Source organism: Elephas maximus, chromosome X (genome assembly GCF_024166365.1).
Source record: "Elephas maximus indicus isolate mEleMax1 chromosome X, mEleMax1 primary haplotype, whole genome shotgun sequence".
Lineage (NCBI taxonomy): Eukaryota > Metazoa > Chordata > Mammalia > Proboscidea > Elephantidae > Elephas > Elephas maximus.
The window spans coordinates 20,306,425-20,326,800 of record NC_064846.1 but is presented as its reverse complement, the minus strand read 5'-3'; the positions used below and the strand labels follow the sequence as shown (position 1 = coordinate 20,326,800).

General features: G+C 41.6%; 2 protein-coding genes across 4 annotated transcripts in view; both read right to left on the bottom strand.

Annotated features, from left to right (window-relative positions):
- The window catches only part of LOC126069069 (zinc finger protein 75A-like), a 217,041-nt gene that overhangs the window by 172,685 nt on the left and 23,980 nt on the right, over positions 1-20,376 (bottom strand). Inside the window, exon 7 of one of the 3 annotated variants that reach the window (XM_049872003.1) lies at positions 14,563-19,210. The exons of the other annotated variants lie outside the window; for them this stretch is intronic. Coding sequence (XP_049727960.1) covers positions 19,140-19,210 — 71 coding nt within the window. The 3' untranslated portion in view covers positions 14,563-19,139. Of the gene's footprint in view, positions 1-14,562; positions 19,211-20,376 lie in introns of those variants that run through there. 3 annotated transcript variants of the gene reach the window in all.
- LOC126069451 (zinc finger protein 449-like) overlaps positions 1-20,376 on the bottom strand; it is a 66,030-nt gene that overhangs the window by 21,696 nt on the left and 23,958 nt on the right. The window lies entirely within an intron of this gene.

Sequence of the window (20,376 nt, the reverse complement as noted above, 5' to 3'; positions counted from 1 at the left end):
CATAAGTGTTTGACTTTTAGGAGCTCCCAGTTCCCTAGTTTCTCTTCGTGAATTTCTGCATTGTTACTTATGGTTTGTATTCTGTTTATGCCGTGTATTAGGGCTCCTAGCATTGTCCCTATTTTTTCTTCCATGATCTTTATTGTTTTAGATTTTATACATAGGTCTTTGATCCATTTTGAATTAGTTTTTGTACATGGTGTGAGTTATGGGTCTTGTTACATTTTTTTGCAGATGGACATCCAGTTATGCCAGCGCCATTTGTTAAAGAGGCTGTCTTTTCCCCCAATTAATGGACTCAGGGTCTTTGTCAAATATCAGCTGCACATGGGTGGATGAATTTATGTCTGGCTTCTCAATTCTGTTCCATTGGTCTATGTGTCTGTTGTTGTACCAGCACGAGGCTGTTTTGACTACTGTGGCAGTGTAATAGGTTCTAAAATCAGGTAGAGTGAGGCCTCCCACTTTCTTCTTCTTTTTCAGTAATGCTTTACTTATCTGGGGCCTCTTTCCCTTCCATATGAAGTTGGTGATTTGTTTCTCCATCTCATTAAAAAATGTCGCTGGAATTTGGATCGGAATTGGATTGTATCTATAGATCAGTTTCGGTAGATTAGACATTTTTACAATGTTAAGTCTTCCTATTCATGAGCAAGGTATGTTTTTCCACTTATGTAGGTCCCTTTTGGTTTCTTGCAGTAGTGTTTTGTAGTTTTCTTTGTCCTTTACATCTCTGGTTATGTTTATTCCTAAGTATTTTATCTTCTTGGGGGCTATTGTAAATGGTATTGATTTGGTGATTTCCTTTTCGATGTTCTCTTTGTTGGTGTAGAGGAATCCAACTGATTTTTGTATGTTTATCTTGTATCCTGATTCTTTGCTGAATTATTCTATTAGTTCCAGTAATTTTTTTGTAGATTCTTTGGAGTTTTCTGTATATAAGATCATATCATCTGCAAATAGGTATACTTCTTTTACCAATTGGGATGCCCTTTGTGATGGGTAAGATTGTGTGTCAACTTGGCTGGACCATGATTCTCAGTGTTTATATGTGATCACTCCCATGATGGCATCTGCTGTAAGTATCCACTCAGTTGAAGGGGGGTTTCCTTTGGGTGTTGCCTGCATCCGAATATAAGCAGACATTCTGGCTTTTAGCTGAGTCTTCCTGTTCATCTGACCTCCCATTCTTGGGACTTGCGCTATCAGCTTATGTGCCGATCTCGGGTTTTGTTAATCTTCACAGCCTGTGAGTGGAGCCCTGCTCTCCTTCCTGCCGATCTTGGGTTCTCCAGCCCCTGCAGCTACACGAATCTGGAGAAGCCTTGCAGTCTTGCCTGCCGACCTTGGGATTCGTCGATATTCACAGCCTGTGAGCAAGAGTCCTGGTCTCTGACCTGCTGATCTTGGGTTTGCCAGCCCCTGCAGCTACATGAATCAGGAGAAGCCTCGATCCTGATCCACAGACTTGGGACGTTCCAGCCTCTACAATCGTGTGAGGCATTTTTTGATATAAATGTCTCTCTGTATATATTTATACGCTTCACTGATTTTGCTTCTCTAGAGAACCCAGCCAAAGGCATTTGGTACTGAGAGTGATTCTAGAGAAACAAAATTGTAAGGATGAGTTTTCTAAATTGGTTCTCAAGTCTGGCTAGTCTTAAAAATGGTGATGACCCTGCTTCCAGCAGTAAAGAGGGTATCGACGGTCCATGGCATGAGGTAGCGATACAAATACGCAAAATATCACCACCGATAGATCAGGTGTTGGCGAAAGGTGAGGCTCTGGGTGAACACATGTGTGATATCTTTCTACAGTTCTGTCAGAGCCAGAAGTATAAGGAAGCTGGTTGGATGGTCCTACTTTTGCTAGACGAACTGGTGAAAGAAAGAGATGTGCTCATGGCTTCAGAGTCAAAGCTCAGGTGCTACATAAATGGCTTCAAAGTTTCCACTTGTGCTTTGAAAGGGAGCCTTATTTCTTGTAGTAACAGAGCTGATATTGCCGAAAACCAAACCCAGAGTCTTATTGTAAGAGTGGCTGAATTACAATGCCAGCTCAATTGCCACCCTTGAGAGGTGTCTGAAGTTAAATTAAGGCCATTGATTGAGAAGAAATGGAATCCTGAAATTTGGGGTGGGGACATATGGGCAGACAATCAGGAAGCTGGGGACACTGAGCCCCTAAATTCCATTGAATCACTCCTGCCAGCAGAACCACTCCCATCTGAAGAGATTACTTCATGTGTGTCTGCTAAACCACCCTGCCCAGAAAAACAACCTGTGAGCAGGATCCCTGCTCTCCAACCTGCTCATCTTGGGTTCACCAGCTTCTGCAACTCTGTGAATTGGGAAAGAAGTCTATCCTGATCCAAGGTCTTGGGAATTTCCAACCCCTACAATCGCATGAGCTGTTTCCTTAATATAACTCTCTCTATACGTTTAATACACATTACTGGGTTTGCTTCTCTAGAGAACCCAGCCTAGGAGAGCTGTCTTCCAAATATACTCAGGGTTGTACTTTGGCTCTTGTAAACTTGTTCTAATTTTCTTCAGTTTCAGCTTGAACTTGCATATGAGCAATTGATGGTCTGTTCCACCGTCGGCCCCTGACCTTGTTCTGACTGATGGTATTGAGCTTCTCCATAGTCTCTTTCCACAGATGTAGTTGATTTGAGTCTTGTGTAGTCCATCTGGTGAGGCCCACATGTATAATCAGCATTTATACATCTTTGCAATGAAGAAGTCATTGGTCTTGCAAAATTCTGTGATGCAATCTCCAGCACCGTTTCTAAAAAAAAAAAAGGCCATATTTTCCAACTATCTGTTCTTCATCTTTGTTTCCAACTTTTGAATTCAAATCACCAGCAACTATCAACGCATCCCGATTGCATGTTCGATTAATTTCAGACTGCTAAAGTTGGTAAAAATCTTCATTTTCTTCATCTTTGGCCTTAGTGGTTGGTGTGTAAGTTTGAATAATAGTTGTATTAACTGGTTTTCCTTGTAGGTGTATGGATATTGTCCTATCTCTGACAGCATTGTACTTCAGAATAGATCTTGAAATGTTTTGTTTTTTTTTTGGATGATGAATGCAATGCCATTCCTCTTTGAGTTGTCATTCTAAGCATAGCAGACCATAAGGTGTGTCTCATTCAAAATGGCCAATACCAGTCCATTTCAGCTCACTAATGCCTAGAGTATCGAAGTTTATGTGTTCCATTTTGTTTTACTCATCTAGTGCTGCTATGACAGAAATACCACAAGTGGGTGGCTTTAACAAAGAGAAGTTTATTTCTTCACAGTAAAGTAGGCTAAAAGTACAAAATTGGGGCATTGGCTCCAGAGGAAGGCTTTCTCTCTCTCCGTTGGCTCTGGAGGAAGGTCCTTGTCCTCAATCTTCCCCTGGTCGAGGAGCTTCTCAGGTGCAGGGACCCCAGGTCCAAAGGACGTGCCCTGGTCCAGGTGCTACTTTCTTGGTGGTATGAGGTCTCCCTCTCTGCTCACTTCTCTCTTTTATATCTCAAGAGATTGCCTCAAGACACAATCCAGTGCTGTAGGTTGAGTCCTGTCTCACTAAAAAAACTGCCGCCCACACTCCCTCATTAACGTCATAGTTGCAGGATTTTCAACGTACAGGAAATTCACACAATAACAGGAATCATGGCCCAGCCAAACTGATACACACATTTTTGTGGGGATATAATTCAATCCATGACATTCCACTCTTTGGCCCCCCAAAAATCAATCCATGACACCTTTCATTTCTGATGACTTCCAATTTTCCTAGATTCATACTTCATACATTCCACGTTCCAATTATTAATGGATGTTTGCAGCTGTTTCTTCTCATTTTGAGTCATGCCACATCAGCAAGTGAAGGTCTGGGAAGTTTTATTCCATCCACGTCATTAAGGTCGATTCTACTTTGAGGAGGCAGCTCTTCCCCAGTCGTCTTTTGAGTGCCTTCCAATCGGAGGGGCTCATCTTCCGGCACTATATCAAACAATGTTTCACTGCTATTCATAAGGTTTTCATGGGCTAATACTTTTCAGAAGTAGACTGATGGGTCCTTCTTCCTAGTCTGTCTTAGTCTAGAAGCTCAGCTGAAACCTGCCTGCCATCAGTGACCCTGCTGCTGTTTGAATACCGGTGGCATAGCTTTCAGCATCACAGCAACATGCAAGCCCCACCTACAGTACGACAAACTGACAGACTTATTGGGGCAGTTTAAAATCTCAGGAGCCCCTTCCAAGATTGGCCAGACTACTGCTTATCACCATTGCACTTAACTATGTAGTGCTGGTGGAACTTTCTTGTCCTCTTTGCTAAAGAGTCTTTACCAAGGAATCAGGGTCAATGCCACTCCTAGCATACCTTACTCAGTTAAAAAAAAATTATTTTGGAAAAAGACCCCACTCTGACCTGTGCAGAGTATGCTATTTGTCATCAGATTGATAACCACATTAACTTAATAAACCCAGCAGATGAGACACTTTCTCCTGGAGTAAACAGCAAAGCCAAAAAACTGCAAACTTGGGAGAGGACATATGGCAAAACTCCAAATTCAGTATAAACACTTCCTTTAATGTCTTAGATGGACAGTCACACTTGGAGATTAAAGTATACATAGGCATAAAGAATGGAAGCATTGTGGGGGTGGGGCCATACAAATAAGGTCCATGTAACCCTTGCAGGGGATTGGTCAGTTTTGCCATCCTACTAGGCTTAAAGGGAGCCAATCCTTGGGTGGGGCTCATCAAGAAGATGAGCCAGAAACAGAGTCTGTCCTTTGGACCTGGGGTCCTTGCACTGAGACTCTCCTAGACCCAGGAGACAGAGAGAGCTATAACACTGAAGATGGTACAAGGCAGCAGCAACACAGGACCAGCAGGCTAGGCTTTGTGACCCGTACAGTGACAAGCTGAGCATGTTCGTTCAGGAGGCTTCCGGGTGGAGTGGGGTGCCTCTGGGCACTTATCAGCAGAGCTACAGAGCTTTCTAACACTTGCTCGAGCAGGACAGAGGCCAGGCCTAAGCAGGGCAGAGGCCAGACCCACGCAAGGGCAGAGGTCAGGCTGAGAGTGCAAGGCCCAGGCCAAGAGGTGGACCCGGTGGCAACAGCCAAGGAGAACCTGTCCTGACTGAAGAACTGTATCCTGAGTTGTTCCTGTTACCTCCAAGTGGATGCTGAATTGTAACCTGTTAGTCCCGTAATAAATCCCATAATCCTGAGTATGATCTGTGAGTTGTGTGTAGCCATCGCAAAGAATTACTGAACCCAGCAGAGAAGTAGAGAGTGCCCTGGGAGGTAAGGCAGTTGTCAGAACTGGTTAATAATTTAGAAAGTGGGGGTATGTCTGACCACCACGTCGTAGGAATCGGCGCTCAAATTGATCTTGATTCTCCTTCCCCCTCATGAAGTTAAAGGACCTCTGACACGATGCCATTTTTACAAGTATATTCACAGTGTTGTGAAATCATCACCGCTATCTAATTTTAGAATATTTTCATCACACCAAAAAGAAACACCATACCCACTAGGAGTCACCACCTCCAGCCCCTTGTACCCAGTAATCTAGTTTCTGTTTTTATGAATCTACCCAAATCTGGATACTTAATCATTTAAATGAAATTATGTAATATGTGATCTTTTGAGCCTGGCTTCTTGCATTTGACATAATGTAATCAGGTTTCTCCATGTTGAAGCATGTTCACTCTTTTTTATGGCCGAATACTATTCCACTGTATTCCATTTTGTTTATCCATTCATCAATTGCTGGACACTGGATTTGTTTCTACTGTTTGGTTATTATTGCTAATGCTGCTATAAATATTCATGTACAAGTTTTTGTACAGACATAAGTTCTCATTTCTCTTGGGTACATATCAAGGAGTGGAATTGTTTGGACATAGGGTTAACTCTATGTTTAACTCTGTGAGGAACTGTCAAACTGTTTAACAAAGCAGCCGCACCATTTTACAGTCGCAATAGCAATGCTCGGTGGTTCAAATTTCTCCATATCCTCAACAACACTTGTCCTTTTAATTTTTGTCATCGTAGTAAGTGTGAAGGTGCCCTGGTGGCACAGTGGTTAAAGAGCTGGGCTGCTAACCAAAAGGTCAGTGGTTTGAACCCACCAGTTGCTCCTCGGAAGGAAGATGTGACAGTCTGTTTCTGTAAAGATTTACAGCCTTGGAAACTATGGGACAGTTCTACTCTGCCCTATAGGGTCACTATGATTTGGAATCCACTCTAAGGCAGTGGGAGTGTGTGTGAAGTGGTATCTGATTGTGGTTTTGATTTGCATTTTTCTATCCAATAATGAACCTGAGCACCTTTTTCACATGCTTATTTCCCATGTGTACGTCTTCTTTGGAGAAACTTCTATTTAAGTCCTTTGCCCAAGTTTTAATTGGGATTTTTGTCTTACTACTTTTTTTTTTACTGTTGAGTTATTAGTGTTGTTCGTGTGTTCTGGACACAAGTGCATTGTCAAACATACGATTTGGAAAGCGTTTCCTTGGTTCCTTACAATATCTTTTCACTTTCTTCATGGTGAAGTACAAAATTTTTATATGTTTATGTTCAATTTATTTTTCCTTAGTAGTTATGCTTTCAGTGTCATATCTACGAAATCATTGCCTAACTCAAGATCATAAAGATTTACTCCTATGCCTTCTTCTAAAAGTTTTATAGTTTAGCTTTGATATCGATGGCACTGGGTTGGGATATAGGTCTATGGTAGATTATGAGTTAATTTTTTTATATGATGTGAGACAGGAGTCTAACTTCATTCTTTTGCATGCAGATATCCATTTATAGGAAAGAGGATTCTTTCCACTGAATTTTTTGACATCCTTGTCAAAAATCAATTAACTGTAACTATGAAAAAAAAATTTTTTTTGGACTCCAAATTCTATTCCATTGATCTGTGATGTCTATCCTTTTGCTAGTACCACACTGTCTTGATTACTGTAGCTTTGTAGTACATTTTGATATCAGAAAGTATGAGTGCTCCAACTTTGTTCTTCTTTGTACAAGATTGTTTTGGCCATTCTGGGTAACCTGTATTTACAGATGAGTTTTAGCACTAAATTGTCAATTTCTACAAAAAGGTCAGCTGTAATTTTATCGGCAATGTGTTGAATCTGCAGATCGATTTGGGGAGTGTTGCCATTGTATTAGTTTCCTATTGCTGTTGTAACAAATCGCCACATCCTTAGTGACTTCAAAAAACCCACAAATGTATTATCTTACAGTTCTGGAGGATGGAAATCTGAAACTGGTCTCACTGGGCTAGAATTAAGTGTCTGCAGGCCTGCACTTCTTTCTCTAAAGAAGCTCGACAGGACAATCCAATTTCTTCCCTGTGTCACCATTCCTTGGCTCATGGCACTCTTTTATCTTCCAAGCCAGCAACGGCTGCTTCAGTGCTTTTCTTATTTCGTCACTCTGGCACTAACTCTCCTGTTTCCCTCTTTCACTCATAAGGGGCCTTGGAATTACGTCAGGCCCACCTGGATAATTATATTTGTTTCCTAGGGCTTCCATAATAGAATACCACAAACTCGGTGGCTTAAAACAACTGAAATTTATTCTCTCGCAAATCTGGAGGCTAGAAATCTGACCATAGTCCAAGTAGTGTGCTAAGAAATACAGAGAAACGAGGTTCAGCTTCTAGAGGGAAGACAGACATCAAATGATAAAAAAAGGAATAAAAATTCAAAGCAAGGAAGGCCCTGTTATGGATTGTGTGCCCCCAAAATATATGTTCGAATCCTAACCCTTATACCTGTGGATGGAATCTTGTTTGGAAAATGGGGTTTTGTTATTTTAATTAGATCATGCCCAAGTAGGGTGGATTTTAAATGTCATCAGGGCAATGCACCATGGTAAGATTAGGGCAGGTAACAGTGGCAAAAGGGAGGTGGTGAAACCAAACAAACTAAACCCAATGCTATCGAGTGATCCCAACTCATAGTGACCCTATAGGACAGGGTAGAACTGCCCCATAGGGCTTCCAAAAGCAGCTGGTGGATTCGAACTGCCAGCCTTTTCATTAGCAGCCATAGCTCTTAAGCACTGTGCCACCAGGGCTCTGTGGTAGTGAGAGGGAGGTGGAAAAGGAGAATCTTTATCAAGGTTTTCATTAGGTGAGTTTTAGGAATGACAATGTATAGAAGCTGAGGCTGTGGAAATGGATTCTTTTAAAACTATCCATGCCCGGTATAACTTGGATTGTCTTTGTGCGTCCCCAAGCACAAGCGAACCCTGGACTGAGCTCCTCAGACTGCATCTCTACAGAGGCCTCTCTTGGCTTCCGGGACCCAAGCTGCTGCAGACCTGCAGGTACTGGGGAGCTGTAGGCCTCAGAGATGACACTGAGCTCACAGAAGAGTGAATGGGAAGAATGGATACTGATGACTCAGCCAGGAGCCCTGACTCCAAAATCTTGTTCCCTAACCACATGGGTGAGAATTTGCTTCCTATACTAGAGTCCTTGCATTTGAGCAGCAATGGAGTAACTGAACCACAAGCCAGGAAACCACAATTTTCTCCCTGCCTTTCCCCCAGCACATCTTCAGGCAATCACTTCCTGGTATATGACTCAGATAACTCATCTCTCAAATGCGACCCATGATCCCTGCTCTTTATCCCCACTGGGAACGATGCCCAGGTAGAATATGTAAGACAAGCTTTGAAGCTAAAATGTATTATAACGGGTGGGCACTTTGTAAAAGTGGAGTGCCATTTTGCCAACTTCTATTTTCTAGGACTTTGTCAAATCTCTCAAGAAGGCAGGAAGCTTCTGGCTCCTTTGATGCAGCTCTCCTATAAATTTTTAAGTCAATCCCTTCTTTCCAGAAGCTACACAAATGTCCCTTGAATGGTGGTGTGGTCTCAGTTATCCAGGGTGCTGCCAAATGGATTCACACAAAGTAGGGTGGCACCTTGTGCAGGAGGATGATTTCCCCCATCTTAGCACCAAGGGTGTCCCTGGGTGGTGTAAAGAGTTAGGCCCTTGACTACTAGCCGAAAGATTGGCCATTCGAACCCATCCCGAGGCACCTGGACGACAGGCCTGGTGATTTGATTCCAAGCAGTTGTAATGATGTATGTTGCTCAGTCTACCATCCTCCCAGTGCACACCCTTTGCTATGTATACCAGACCATCTTATCCTGTACCAGGCATCCACAGAGGAGGTTCTGATGTAACTAAAGCCGATGTGTGGGCACACCAGCATGTAAAGAGAATAAAGAGCTGATTTTGTAACTCTAAACAATAATTGCCTGAAGCGTTCTTTTAACTGAAGGACACAAAGTTTTCCAATTTTATAAATAAATACCAAGCCAATGTTAACATTTCTATGGGGCAATGTTAGCTAGCCGCATCTCTCAATCTGATTGAGTTATTCCATTTTTGATGATGGGAATTTATTTCTACAACTATCTTAGATGTAGTGTGTGGTGTGTGTGTGTGTATGTGGTTCTTCTGAGTTCCACAGTCTGTGTGTCTTTGTAACAGCCCGAGAAATGGCAAAAAGACTTAGACATTAGATTATTCTGCTCATTCTTCAATTTCAGGGCCTCCTAGAGCACTATTTCTTAATTTCTAAAACCTATGATCCTTTTTGGAAACCCTGGTGGCATAGTGGTTAAGTGCTATGGCTGCTAACCAAAGGGTCGGCAGTTTGGATCCACCAGGCACTCCTTGGAAACTCTGTGGGGCAGTTCTACTCTGTCCTATAGGGTCGCTATGAGTTGGAATCGACTCGACGGCACTGGGTTTGGTTTAGGTTATGATCCTTTCGATCAATATAACATTTCAGGTCCTTTTATTTATATAACTTTTCTTTCAGTTCCCAAATATACCATTATAACGTATGATTGGTCAAACCAAATAGGTCCTTGACTAATATCAGTTTTTTTGTCTTTTTTTTTTTTGAAAATGTGTTCGGTCCCCAGCTTCTCTGCCCTTTTTTTTTTTTTTTTACCTAGCATAAGACATTTATTTAAAGGGGGCCTGAAACTCCACTTGAGTCTATGCAATGCTATTCAGAGCGTGAGCCATGGGCTACGTCGGTCCATGAACTATTTGTTACTCATCTGCAGGAAAATAAATACAGAAATTCAGAGGAAGCATTTAGAAACTTTTGTAGCAATTTGACACAGTCGTTTCATGGCTGTTTAATAATTAAAAATAATTGGGCTTGCATTTTGTGTGTCTTTGGCTTTTTTATTCCATTTTTCTAATAATTCATTTTATTGCATTTTACAAAAATGTCAGTCTGCAACAGATTGGAAGTTAAGCAAATGAAGAAACATCACTGGTTCGTCACTACACACTGTTGGGGAAGCCGTGGTCTAGTTTAGAGGTCAGTCAGGACTGAATCCTCCTATCTACTCTTTCCTGTAGCTGCTGTTGGAAGCTATCGAGACTCTCCTTGCTAAAACACTTGGATGCTCTACCAGATGTGGGAGAAGATTCCAAACAGAATTGGTTGCTATGACCTTGGAGAAGTGAATCCCTCTGGAGGGGCCCTGAGGAGAGAGATTTCTCCACCTCATCTCCTGGAAAGGGAATACATGGGCTCTACTTCTGCTCTTGACCCCTGATGGCACAATGGTTAAGAGCTCGGCTGCTCACCAAAAGGTCAGCAGTTCAAATCCAGCAGCTGGTCACTGGAAGCCCTATGGGGCAGTTCTGCTCCATCCCATAGGGTCGCTGAGTTGGAATCGACTCAATGGCAACGGATTTGGTGTTCTTTGGTTACTCTTGCTCTATGAAGCCCTGGTGGCACAATGGTTAAGTATTCGGTTGATAAGTGAAAGGTTGGCGGTTCAAACCCATCCGGTGGCTCTGCCGGAGAAAGAGCTGGTAATCTGTTCCCCTAAAGATTACAGCCTAGGAAACCCTATGGGGCAGTTCTACTCTGTCACAAGGGGTCACAATGAATGGAAATTGACTTGAGGACACTCAGTGACAACTTTTGCTCTGCCACCAATGCCCAGCCATAAGTTCTTACTCTTCAGCTTCCTAATACGTCTAATGATATGACCCTCCTTCTACCCTAGAAGCCACGTAGTGTGGAGGAAGGGGCATTTCAGTGTGAATATGCGGATGCGAGAACTGATTTTTGTTCTACCAAGTCAGGTAACCTCTCTGGGCCTCAGGTTCCTATAATGGTGAAAGGTTTAACTAGGTCAGTGATTCCCGAATGGGTGTTGCACAACACTGTTCTCAGATATGTTAGGCGTGACAAACATACCCACCAGAAAGGCTCCTATGGCTAAATAATGCTGAAAAACACTGCATGCTCATACCCCTCTCCCTTGACTCCCCTAGTTGCACACTGTGCACTTACCTGTAAATGCTCTGAGAAGCCCTCTAGTAATGAAACACTGATTTTATCTAACACACTGATCCCAACTTCACTTGGATTAAGAATTCATTTTTTCTTAGCATGCCTCTTAACAGCTCACAAACAGCCTTTTCTAAGGACCGGCTTGGTACCCACTGATCACACCAAATTTTAAAGGCCCCTTCTAGAGGAAGGCTTTGCCCGTGTTGAGAGGACCAGCAAGAGGACAGATGTTTTGTGCTTGCAAGGCCCAAAGGTCTGTGTTGGCATTCAGGCCCTTGCTGCTTAGAATTGCTGGACAGATGACATTGTGGCAGTGGCTTCTGAGGGGAGTAGCAACTAGAATGGAGGTGCTTCTCCTGGAGCTCACATTAAATCCTCTCTTTCTGTACCAGGGTAAAGCTCCCTACACACTGGGCTTGGATGTTCCTCCACATAGAACAATAGCCATAAAAGCACTCCCCACTAAGTAATTTTCTCTTTTTGGGGAACTATATATTTCTCTTCCATCTCTACCAGTAAAGAATGAGACCAGGACTCGGGACCATCATGTATTTGCCAAGTGCTTGATACCTGAAGAAAGTAGATCACTGAGTCTGAGAAAGATCCAAGGAACCCCGGTAGATGGATAGATGGCAATGATAAATAGATAGATACACTTGATATATTTTCATTATTTTATTGATAAGGTACTCCCTATATGTCAATTTGTGCTAGGCACTGAAAATATAACACTGGACAAGACAGGCAACATGTATTCCTTTCTGTGAAGCATGGCATGGGCACCTCCCAAATTTCTCATTGATGAGATTCCTATCATTGGTGATTTATGATTTTATGTTCTTTTACGCTCTCTAGGGTCAGGCTCAATATAGTGACTTCATTCAGACTGGGGACACAGGACCAACTTCCCTTGCCCTGTGGAGTTTCTGGTGTCTAAGAAGGCTTGACCGCCTGCTAAAGTTTCTCTTGCATATGATACAAGTATAGGGCTGCTCACCTGTGTGGGTTCTCTGGTGTTTAATAAGATGGGAGTTCTGAATGAATCTCTTCCCACATTCATGACATTTAAAGGGTTTCTCTCCTGTGTGGATTCTTTGGTGTGTGTGGAGATTTGTGTTATGACTGAAGCTTTTCCCACACCACGAACATTTATGGGGTTTTATTCCTTGGTGTGTCATTAGATGTTTATTAAGATCTGAACTCCATCTAAATCTCCTATCACATTGTTGACATTTGTAGGGTTTCTCTTCAGTGTGAATTCTCTGGTGTTTAATAAGGTCAGAACTCACTCTAAAGCTTTTCCCACATTCCTGACATTTGAAAGGTTTCTCCCCTGTGTGGTCTTTCCTATGAAGATCCATACATTTTGGCAGCTCTTGTTTACATGTTGAATGTTTCTTTCTTTTCTTCCCTGGAAAATTTTGATGCCGTTTCCTTACCCTGTGTGTACCACCACGATTTTCTGTGCCTGTTATTTTCTGGGGAACTTTCACTCTGGCTTTTCTTGATACTTTGCCTCCTGGTGCTTGTATTTCTAACTCATAAGGAAACACGGGCTGATCATTTCCACTGTCGTTTTTGAGACTTAATCCTGTTGAAATAAACGCAAGAATCAGTCGTCTGTATCCCAGAGCAAGAAAACCACAGGAATGGAGAGAATATTCAATAATGATAGAATTAAAAAAATATAGGAACAAAATATTTCTGGTCTGTCCTGGACAAATGGTATAGAACCGTTTCTCCCTACTCTTTCCAACTGAGCACAAGTACAAACCCGGGGAATAACATGAGAGACAACAAAAAGGGAACTCCGAAAAGTGGTAAGAATTAGACAACCTGGATTGGAACTCCAGGACTGGAGGAATGATAAAACAGCGCCCAAAAAATGGTGACCCAGGTCCAGTATTTCCCAACCCCAAACTAGAAATAGATGGCAGCCCAGGAAGGCTCATTCTCCCCCGAACCAAATGGAGTCCCTCTGACAATATCCGGTAAGCAGGTGAATGCATCAACCATTTGCAACACCCAGAGACTCCTTGTTGTTGCTGTTGTTGTTAGGAGCCATCCAGCTGGTTCTGACTCACAGCAATTCTACATAAAACAGAATGAAAAAAACTTTTGGCCCTGTACTATCCTCGTCATCGTTGTTATGCTTGAGCCCATTGCTGCAGTCACTGTGTCAATCCATCTCCTTGAGGGTCTTCCTCTTTTTCGCTGACCCTCTACTTTACCAAGCATGAAATCCTCCTCCAGGGACTGATCCCTCCTGATTACACATCCAAACTTTGTGAGACAAAGTCTTGCCATCCTGGCTTCCAAAAAGCATTCTGGATGTGCTTCTTCCAAGGCAGATTTCTTTGTTCTTTTGGCAGTCCACGGTATATTCAACATAGTATCACCCATACAGCAAAACCAGACAGACCGTACCAAAAAAGAAAACAACAGACCAATGTCTCACTTTAACTTAGATCAACAAAATACTGGCAAAACGAAAACAAAATGTGTAAGAAGAATTACATGCCATGGACAAGTGGGATTTATTGCAGAAATATAAGGCTGGTTCAATATTTAAAAATCAATCAACGTAAACCGCTATATTAACAAGCTAACAAAGAAAAATATGCTCATATTGATTTGTGCAAAAAAAGCATTTCACAAAATTCCACATTAATTCATGATAAAATCTCTCAGCAAGTTAGGAATAGAGGGAATTATACCGACTTGATTAAGAACATAAAAACAGTACAGATAACAGCATATGTAATGTTGAAAGACAGGGTGAGTAACTGCTATCTATGATTGAGGGAACAAGGCGAGTACTGCAAGCCTGAACCACTGCAATAATACGAGAAAGAAATACAAGGCATTGCAGATGATGTGACTGTCTATGGAGAAAATTCCAAAAAATTACTAAAAACTCCTAGAACTAATAAATAAGTTCCATAAGACCACAGGATACAATATTAAAACACAATCATCGCTGGCGTTCCTGCATACCAACAATGAACATGTGGAAACTGATATTAAAAATGACATACTATTTATAATCACTCAGATGAAAATGAAATGCTTAGGCATACTTTTAACAAAATATGTAGAGGACCTGTGTGCTGGAAATTTAAAAGATTTTTAAAAACTGATGAACTAAATCGAAAAAGACCTAAATAAATGGAGAATCATACAGTGCTCATAGATTAGAAGTCAACATAGTAAAGATGTTGATTCTCAATTTGACACATAGGTTTAATGTAATTCCTACCATAAAATCACAAAAAAAGTTTCTTGTAGACATAGATAAGCTTATTATGGAATTTCTAGGAAAAGAACTCCCCACCGAGTTTCCAAGGCTATAAATCTTTACGGAAGCAGGCTGCCACAACTTTCTTCCATGGAGTGGCTGGTGAGTTCAAACCACCCACCTTCAGCGAGCAGTGAAACACTTTAACCGCTGTACCACCAGGGCTCCTCTATATGAAAAAGTACCAGTCCTAAAATAGCTAAAATGATCTTGACCAAGAATAAAGTGCCAAGTTCCAGTCTTCCTGATATTAAGGCTTATTGTACACCTACAATAATCAAGTCGGTGTGGTATTGATGGAGGGATAAACAGACCAGTGGAACAGAATAGAGAAGTCAGGAACAGATGCACACAAATATGCCCAACTGATCTCTGACAAAAGCCCAAAAGCAATTCATTTAAGAAAGGATACCCTTTTCAACAAATGGAGCTGAACAACTGAATATCCATAGGCCAAAAAAAAAAAATGCACTATTCTAAACATTACATCTTATATAATAATGAACTCAAAATGGCTCACAGACTTGAATGTAAAATGTCAACCTACTAAACGTTTAGAAAAAAAATAAGAGAAGATCTTCAAGATCTCGAAGTAGGCACAGAAATCTTAGGCTTGACACCAAAAGCATGATCCATGTAGGAAAAGATTAAAACTTGGCCCTCATCAAAATTAAAGAATTTTGCTCTGCAGAAGCCCCTGAGAAGAGGGTCAAAAAAAGTCTACTGGGAGAAACAATATCCAAACCACATATCCGACAAAGGAGTAGTATCTGAAATATATTTTGAAACTATCAAAACTCAATAGTAAAAGACAAACAATCCAAGTAGAACATGGTCAAAAGACATTTCACTGGAAAGGATATACAGGAAGCAAATAAGCACATGAAAAGATGTAGAACATCGTTTGCCATTACGGAAAAGCAAATCAAAAACATAATGAGCTACCACTTCACACCCACTAACCAAAAAAACAAAACAAAACAAAACAAAAAACCAAACCCGTTGCCATTGAGTTGATTTAGACTCATAGCGAACCTATAGGACAGAACACAACTGCCCAAAAGGCTTTCCAAAGAGCAGCTGGTGGATTTGAACTGCTGACCTCTTGGTAAGCAGCTAAGCTCTTAACCACGGCACCACCTGGGCTCCAGCTAAGATGGTTATAATCAAAAAGACAGATATAAAATGTTGACCCGGGTGTGGGGAAACTGGATCAATCAATCATACATTGATGATGAGAACGTCAGATGGCACAGACACTCTGGAAACAGTTTGGCAGCTTCTTATAAAACTAAGATGCAATTAACATATGAACCAGCAAGCACACTCTTGTGTATTTATCCCAGAGAAATGAAAAGCTTGTTTACATAAAAACTGTACACAAATGTTGATAGCAACTTTATTCATAATAGCCAAAACCTGGAGAGAGCACAGGTATCCTTCAAGGAGTGTATCTTTAAACAATCTATGTTACACTTACACCATGGAATATTACTCAGTAATTAAAAGGAATGAACTATTGATATCTGTACCAACTTGGATGAATCTCCAAGGAATTAGGCTGAATGAAAAAAAGCCAACCCCAAAAGGTACACATTCTATGATTCCATTTATGTAACAGTTTTGAAATGGCAAACATTTTAGAAATATACAATATTAGTGGTTGGTATGGGTTTTATGGGTTAGTGACAGGACTGGAAGGAGCGTGTGGTAGGGAAGTGTACGTGGTTCTAAAAGGGCACCAGGAGGGATGCTTGTGGAAATGGGACAGTTCAGTATCTTGATGGTGGTGGTGGATACACAAATGTCCACACGTGTTGAAATTGAACAGACCAAATTCATACATACGTGCAGAAACGAGTACAAGTAAAACGGGAAATCTAAATAAGACTGGAGGACTGTATCAATTTCAATATCCTGGTTGTGATATTCTGCTAGCATTGGAGGAAACTGGGTGAAGTGTACATGGGTCTCTATGTATTATGTTTTAAATCTGCATGTGAATCTACAACTGTCTCAACAGAAATGTCAATGAAATCAAATACAGAACTAGAACTTTAAAATTCTAAGCCCCTGTAAAGGTTCCTATAAGGGAGTATTTTCCCTCTACCCACTTACCTGTAGAAAGCTATGCAATATTATCTTGGAACACTTACAAACCTTGGACCCATGGTTCTTCCCTTGCTCTAAACAGATCACTTTAGGTTTTGGGTGGAAAATTAATGTTCTGATAAGAAAACCTTGAGGTCATGAACAGCCATCCTAAATTAATTGGTCCAGTAATTCCAGACTACTTCAAAAGGAGTGAATAATGCTTTCACACTTGTTTGTTTTACTTCATGTTATGGATTGAATTGTGCCCCCCCCCCAAAAAAAATATGTGTTGTAAACCCTAACCCCTATACCTGTGCTTATAATCCCATTTGGGAATGGTTTTCTTTGTTATGTTAAGAGGCCTTATCAGTGTAGGCTGTGTTTTAGGCCAATCACGTTTTGAGATATAAAAAGAGCAGATTAGACACAGAGAAGCAAGCAGAGATGGGGAAAGATAGATGCCAAGCCATATGAAGATTACCAAGGAGCCAAGGATCAGAAGCTGAAAAGAGACGAGGACCTTCGCACAGAGCCGACAAAAACAGAGAGAGCATTCCCCTAGATCCGGCACCGGGATTTCAGACTTCTACCCTCCTGAAATACGTGAAAATAAATTTGTTTTTTTAATGCCACCCACTTGTGGTACTCCTGTAGCACTAGATAACTAAGACACTCCAAACGGTTAAATGAGTAGAATCTTGGGTCCAAAATCTGGATTATATTCTACAGGGCTTGTGGGTAGATATGCAATTGAGGGAATTAACAAATAAACCGAAGGGGGAAAGATGAAAAAGGTATGAGGAATGGAAATACATTTCAAGTTTCCAGGAATACCCTGTGTTCAACCAGAGAGGAACCACGGTCCAGAAGTTGCAGGGAATGTAATCTAGTCTGATAAACTCATCACTATCGTGGATGACGCGGGTCCAGGGGAACTAGTCTGAAGGTCTGTGGCTTGGGTAACATATGACAAACTGGTTCTGTAATAACTGTAGTTAATTTTTATCTAATGCTTAAGCACAAGGTACTGGACTAGGACGTATTTCTAAAAGGTACTGGACAAGGACATATTTCTAACATTTTTATAGCTCACTGGTTCACACTGAGAGGAGACCGGCCATAATCACTTGATACAGTTTTACAAAACACAGGTCTCCAGGTGGAGGGAATTATTCATCACTCAGACCTTCGATAGACACGTATCATGTGCCTGTTGTGGACTAAGCACTGCTGTAGGTGCTGGGGATATACTGGTCAATAAGATAGAATCCTGTGTTCCCGTGCCGCTTACGTTCTATTGGGAGAGTCAGGTAACAAAGAAATCAAGTAATGAATAAAACGTCAGGAAGTGATACATGTTTTGAAGAAAACTAAATAAAGGTAATAGAACAGTGATTGGTTTGCGATCGAACCTATTTTAGACAATAAGGTGGTTGTGGAAAGCCTCTATGAGAAAGTGGTGTTCAAACAGCAACCTGAAAGAAGAGAGGAAGTTTGGTGATGTTAAGAGGTGGTGCAAAAGTGTGCCAGGCAGAGGAAGTGGGAAGGAAGGAACGAGCTTGGCGAGTTTAAGAAACAATAGGAAAGCCGGTGTGGCTAAACAGGACTCAGCATGGGAGAGAACGGAGGAGAGGAGGGTAGAAAGGGAAGTAGGGGCCACAGCATGTAGAATCCTCTGGGCCTTGGGAAGGAATCTAGATTTTATTCTGAATGTGACGAGAAGTCATGACAGGGTTTGAAGCAGGGAAATCCCATAATCTGATCATGCCTTTAAAAGACAAGCTTGGTTCCTCAAAAAACTAAAAACAGAACTACCATATGGCCCAGCAATTCCACTCTTACAGATATACCCAAAAGACCTGAAAGGAGAAACTCAGAGTCTTGTACACCAATGTCCATTGCAGCACTATTCACAGTGGCCCAAAGGGGGAAACAACCTAAACGCCCATCAACAGATGAATGGATAAACACAAGGTGGTACGTACATACATAAAATGGAATACTACTCAGCCAGTAGGAGAAGCAGTCTTGATACATGCTACAGTATGGATGGAGCTTGAAGACATTATGCTGACAAAAGGACAAATATTGCATGACCTCACTTTGATTAAGGGTAGGGTTGCACAGCCCACTAATGTAACTGCTGTCAATAAGTTGTACACCTGTAAAAAGCTGCATTAGCGAACGTTGTGTGATAGGTACATTTACAAGAACAACATCAACAAAAAAGAATAGCTGCTGAGGCTGCTTATGTACAACCAAGCACCACATGGGATGTGGTTCCTTGGTTTGAAGGTTTAGGGTCCTGGTTTCATGGGGTATTCCAGTTAATTGGCCTAGTATTGTATTTCGTGCTTCTGTTCCACCTCCTGGCTCGTCATGGCTTAGTGCCTGGGGTCTTGAAAGCTTGCAAGTGGCCATCCAAGGCACAACAATTGGTCTCTATGCCTGGAGCAAGAGAGGAAGAAGGAGCGTCAAGGATAGGGGGAGGATATGGAATGTGTGGCTACTCGCCTCCATGAACAACTGCCTCCTTTACTATGAGACCAGAAGAACTGGACGGTGCCTGGCCACCATTACTGAGCATTTTGATCAAAGGTTCTATAGATGAATCCTGATCAAAAGGGAGAAAAGGTAGAACAGAATTTCAAATTCTCGTGGACTCCAGGTTTTCTGGAGCCATGGAGGCTGGATGAACCCCTGAAACTATTGCCCTGAGATAATCTTTAAACAAACCTTAAACCAAACATATCCCCTCAAGTCTTTTTAAAACCAAGCAACAGATTAGCTTAACTAGTGAAAAATGTCTGCCTTGAGCATTATGCTCTTTTAAAAACTAGCTATATGGGGTCAAATTGACAACAGCAACTGAAAAAATTAGATAGGAACCTTAGGGGGCAGTGAGTTTACGTTAATGTGGGAGGAACAACTCAGAGAAGAAGTGTGAGAACGGTTGCACAACTTGAAGAATGTAAGCAATGTCACCGAACTGTAATGTAGAAACTGTTGAATTGGTGTGTGTTTTGCTGTGTATATTCTCAATAATAGCAACAACAAAATCAATAAAATTAAAAAAAAAGATCCCCTTGGCTGTGGAAAAGACACTAAGAGGTTGATAGAGGCGGCAGAGGGACTTCAGTTAAAAAGCTATTGAAGTAGAACTGGGACAGAGATGACAGTGACTTAGACCAGGAAGGTAACAGTGGAAGAGGTGGAGACATGACTGGATTCAGGATATATTGTGAAGGTAGAGCTAAGAGGTCTTGCTGAGGGATTGGTTGTGGGGTATGACAGAAAGATTGGAAAAAAGGATAGTCAGGAGGTTTCTGGTCTGAGGAATTGGGTGAATGGTGGTGCCTTTTACTGCGATGGGAAAGACATGGGCAGAACAGGTTTGCAGGGCAGTTTGAGGCAGGGGATACAGCAATATTCTGCTTAGAATCAGGAAGTGTGGCATGTGTATCTGGGAAAAGCTCTCCAGGCGATCTGGATACATCTTTCCCCTCCACCATAACGTTCAGAACAAATCAGCTATTGAAACAGTGAGACTTTCTCATGTGAATCTACAATTCACATTCCCTGTAAACTGAGATGCATTCTCTGCCAACTGAGGA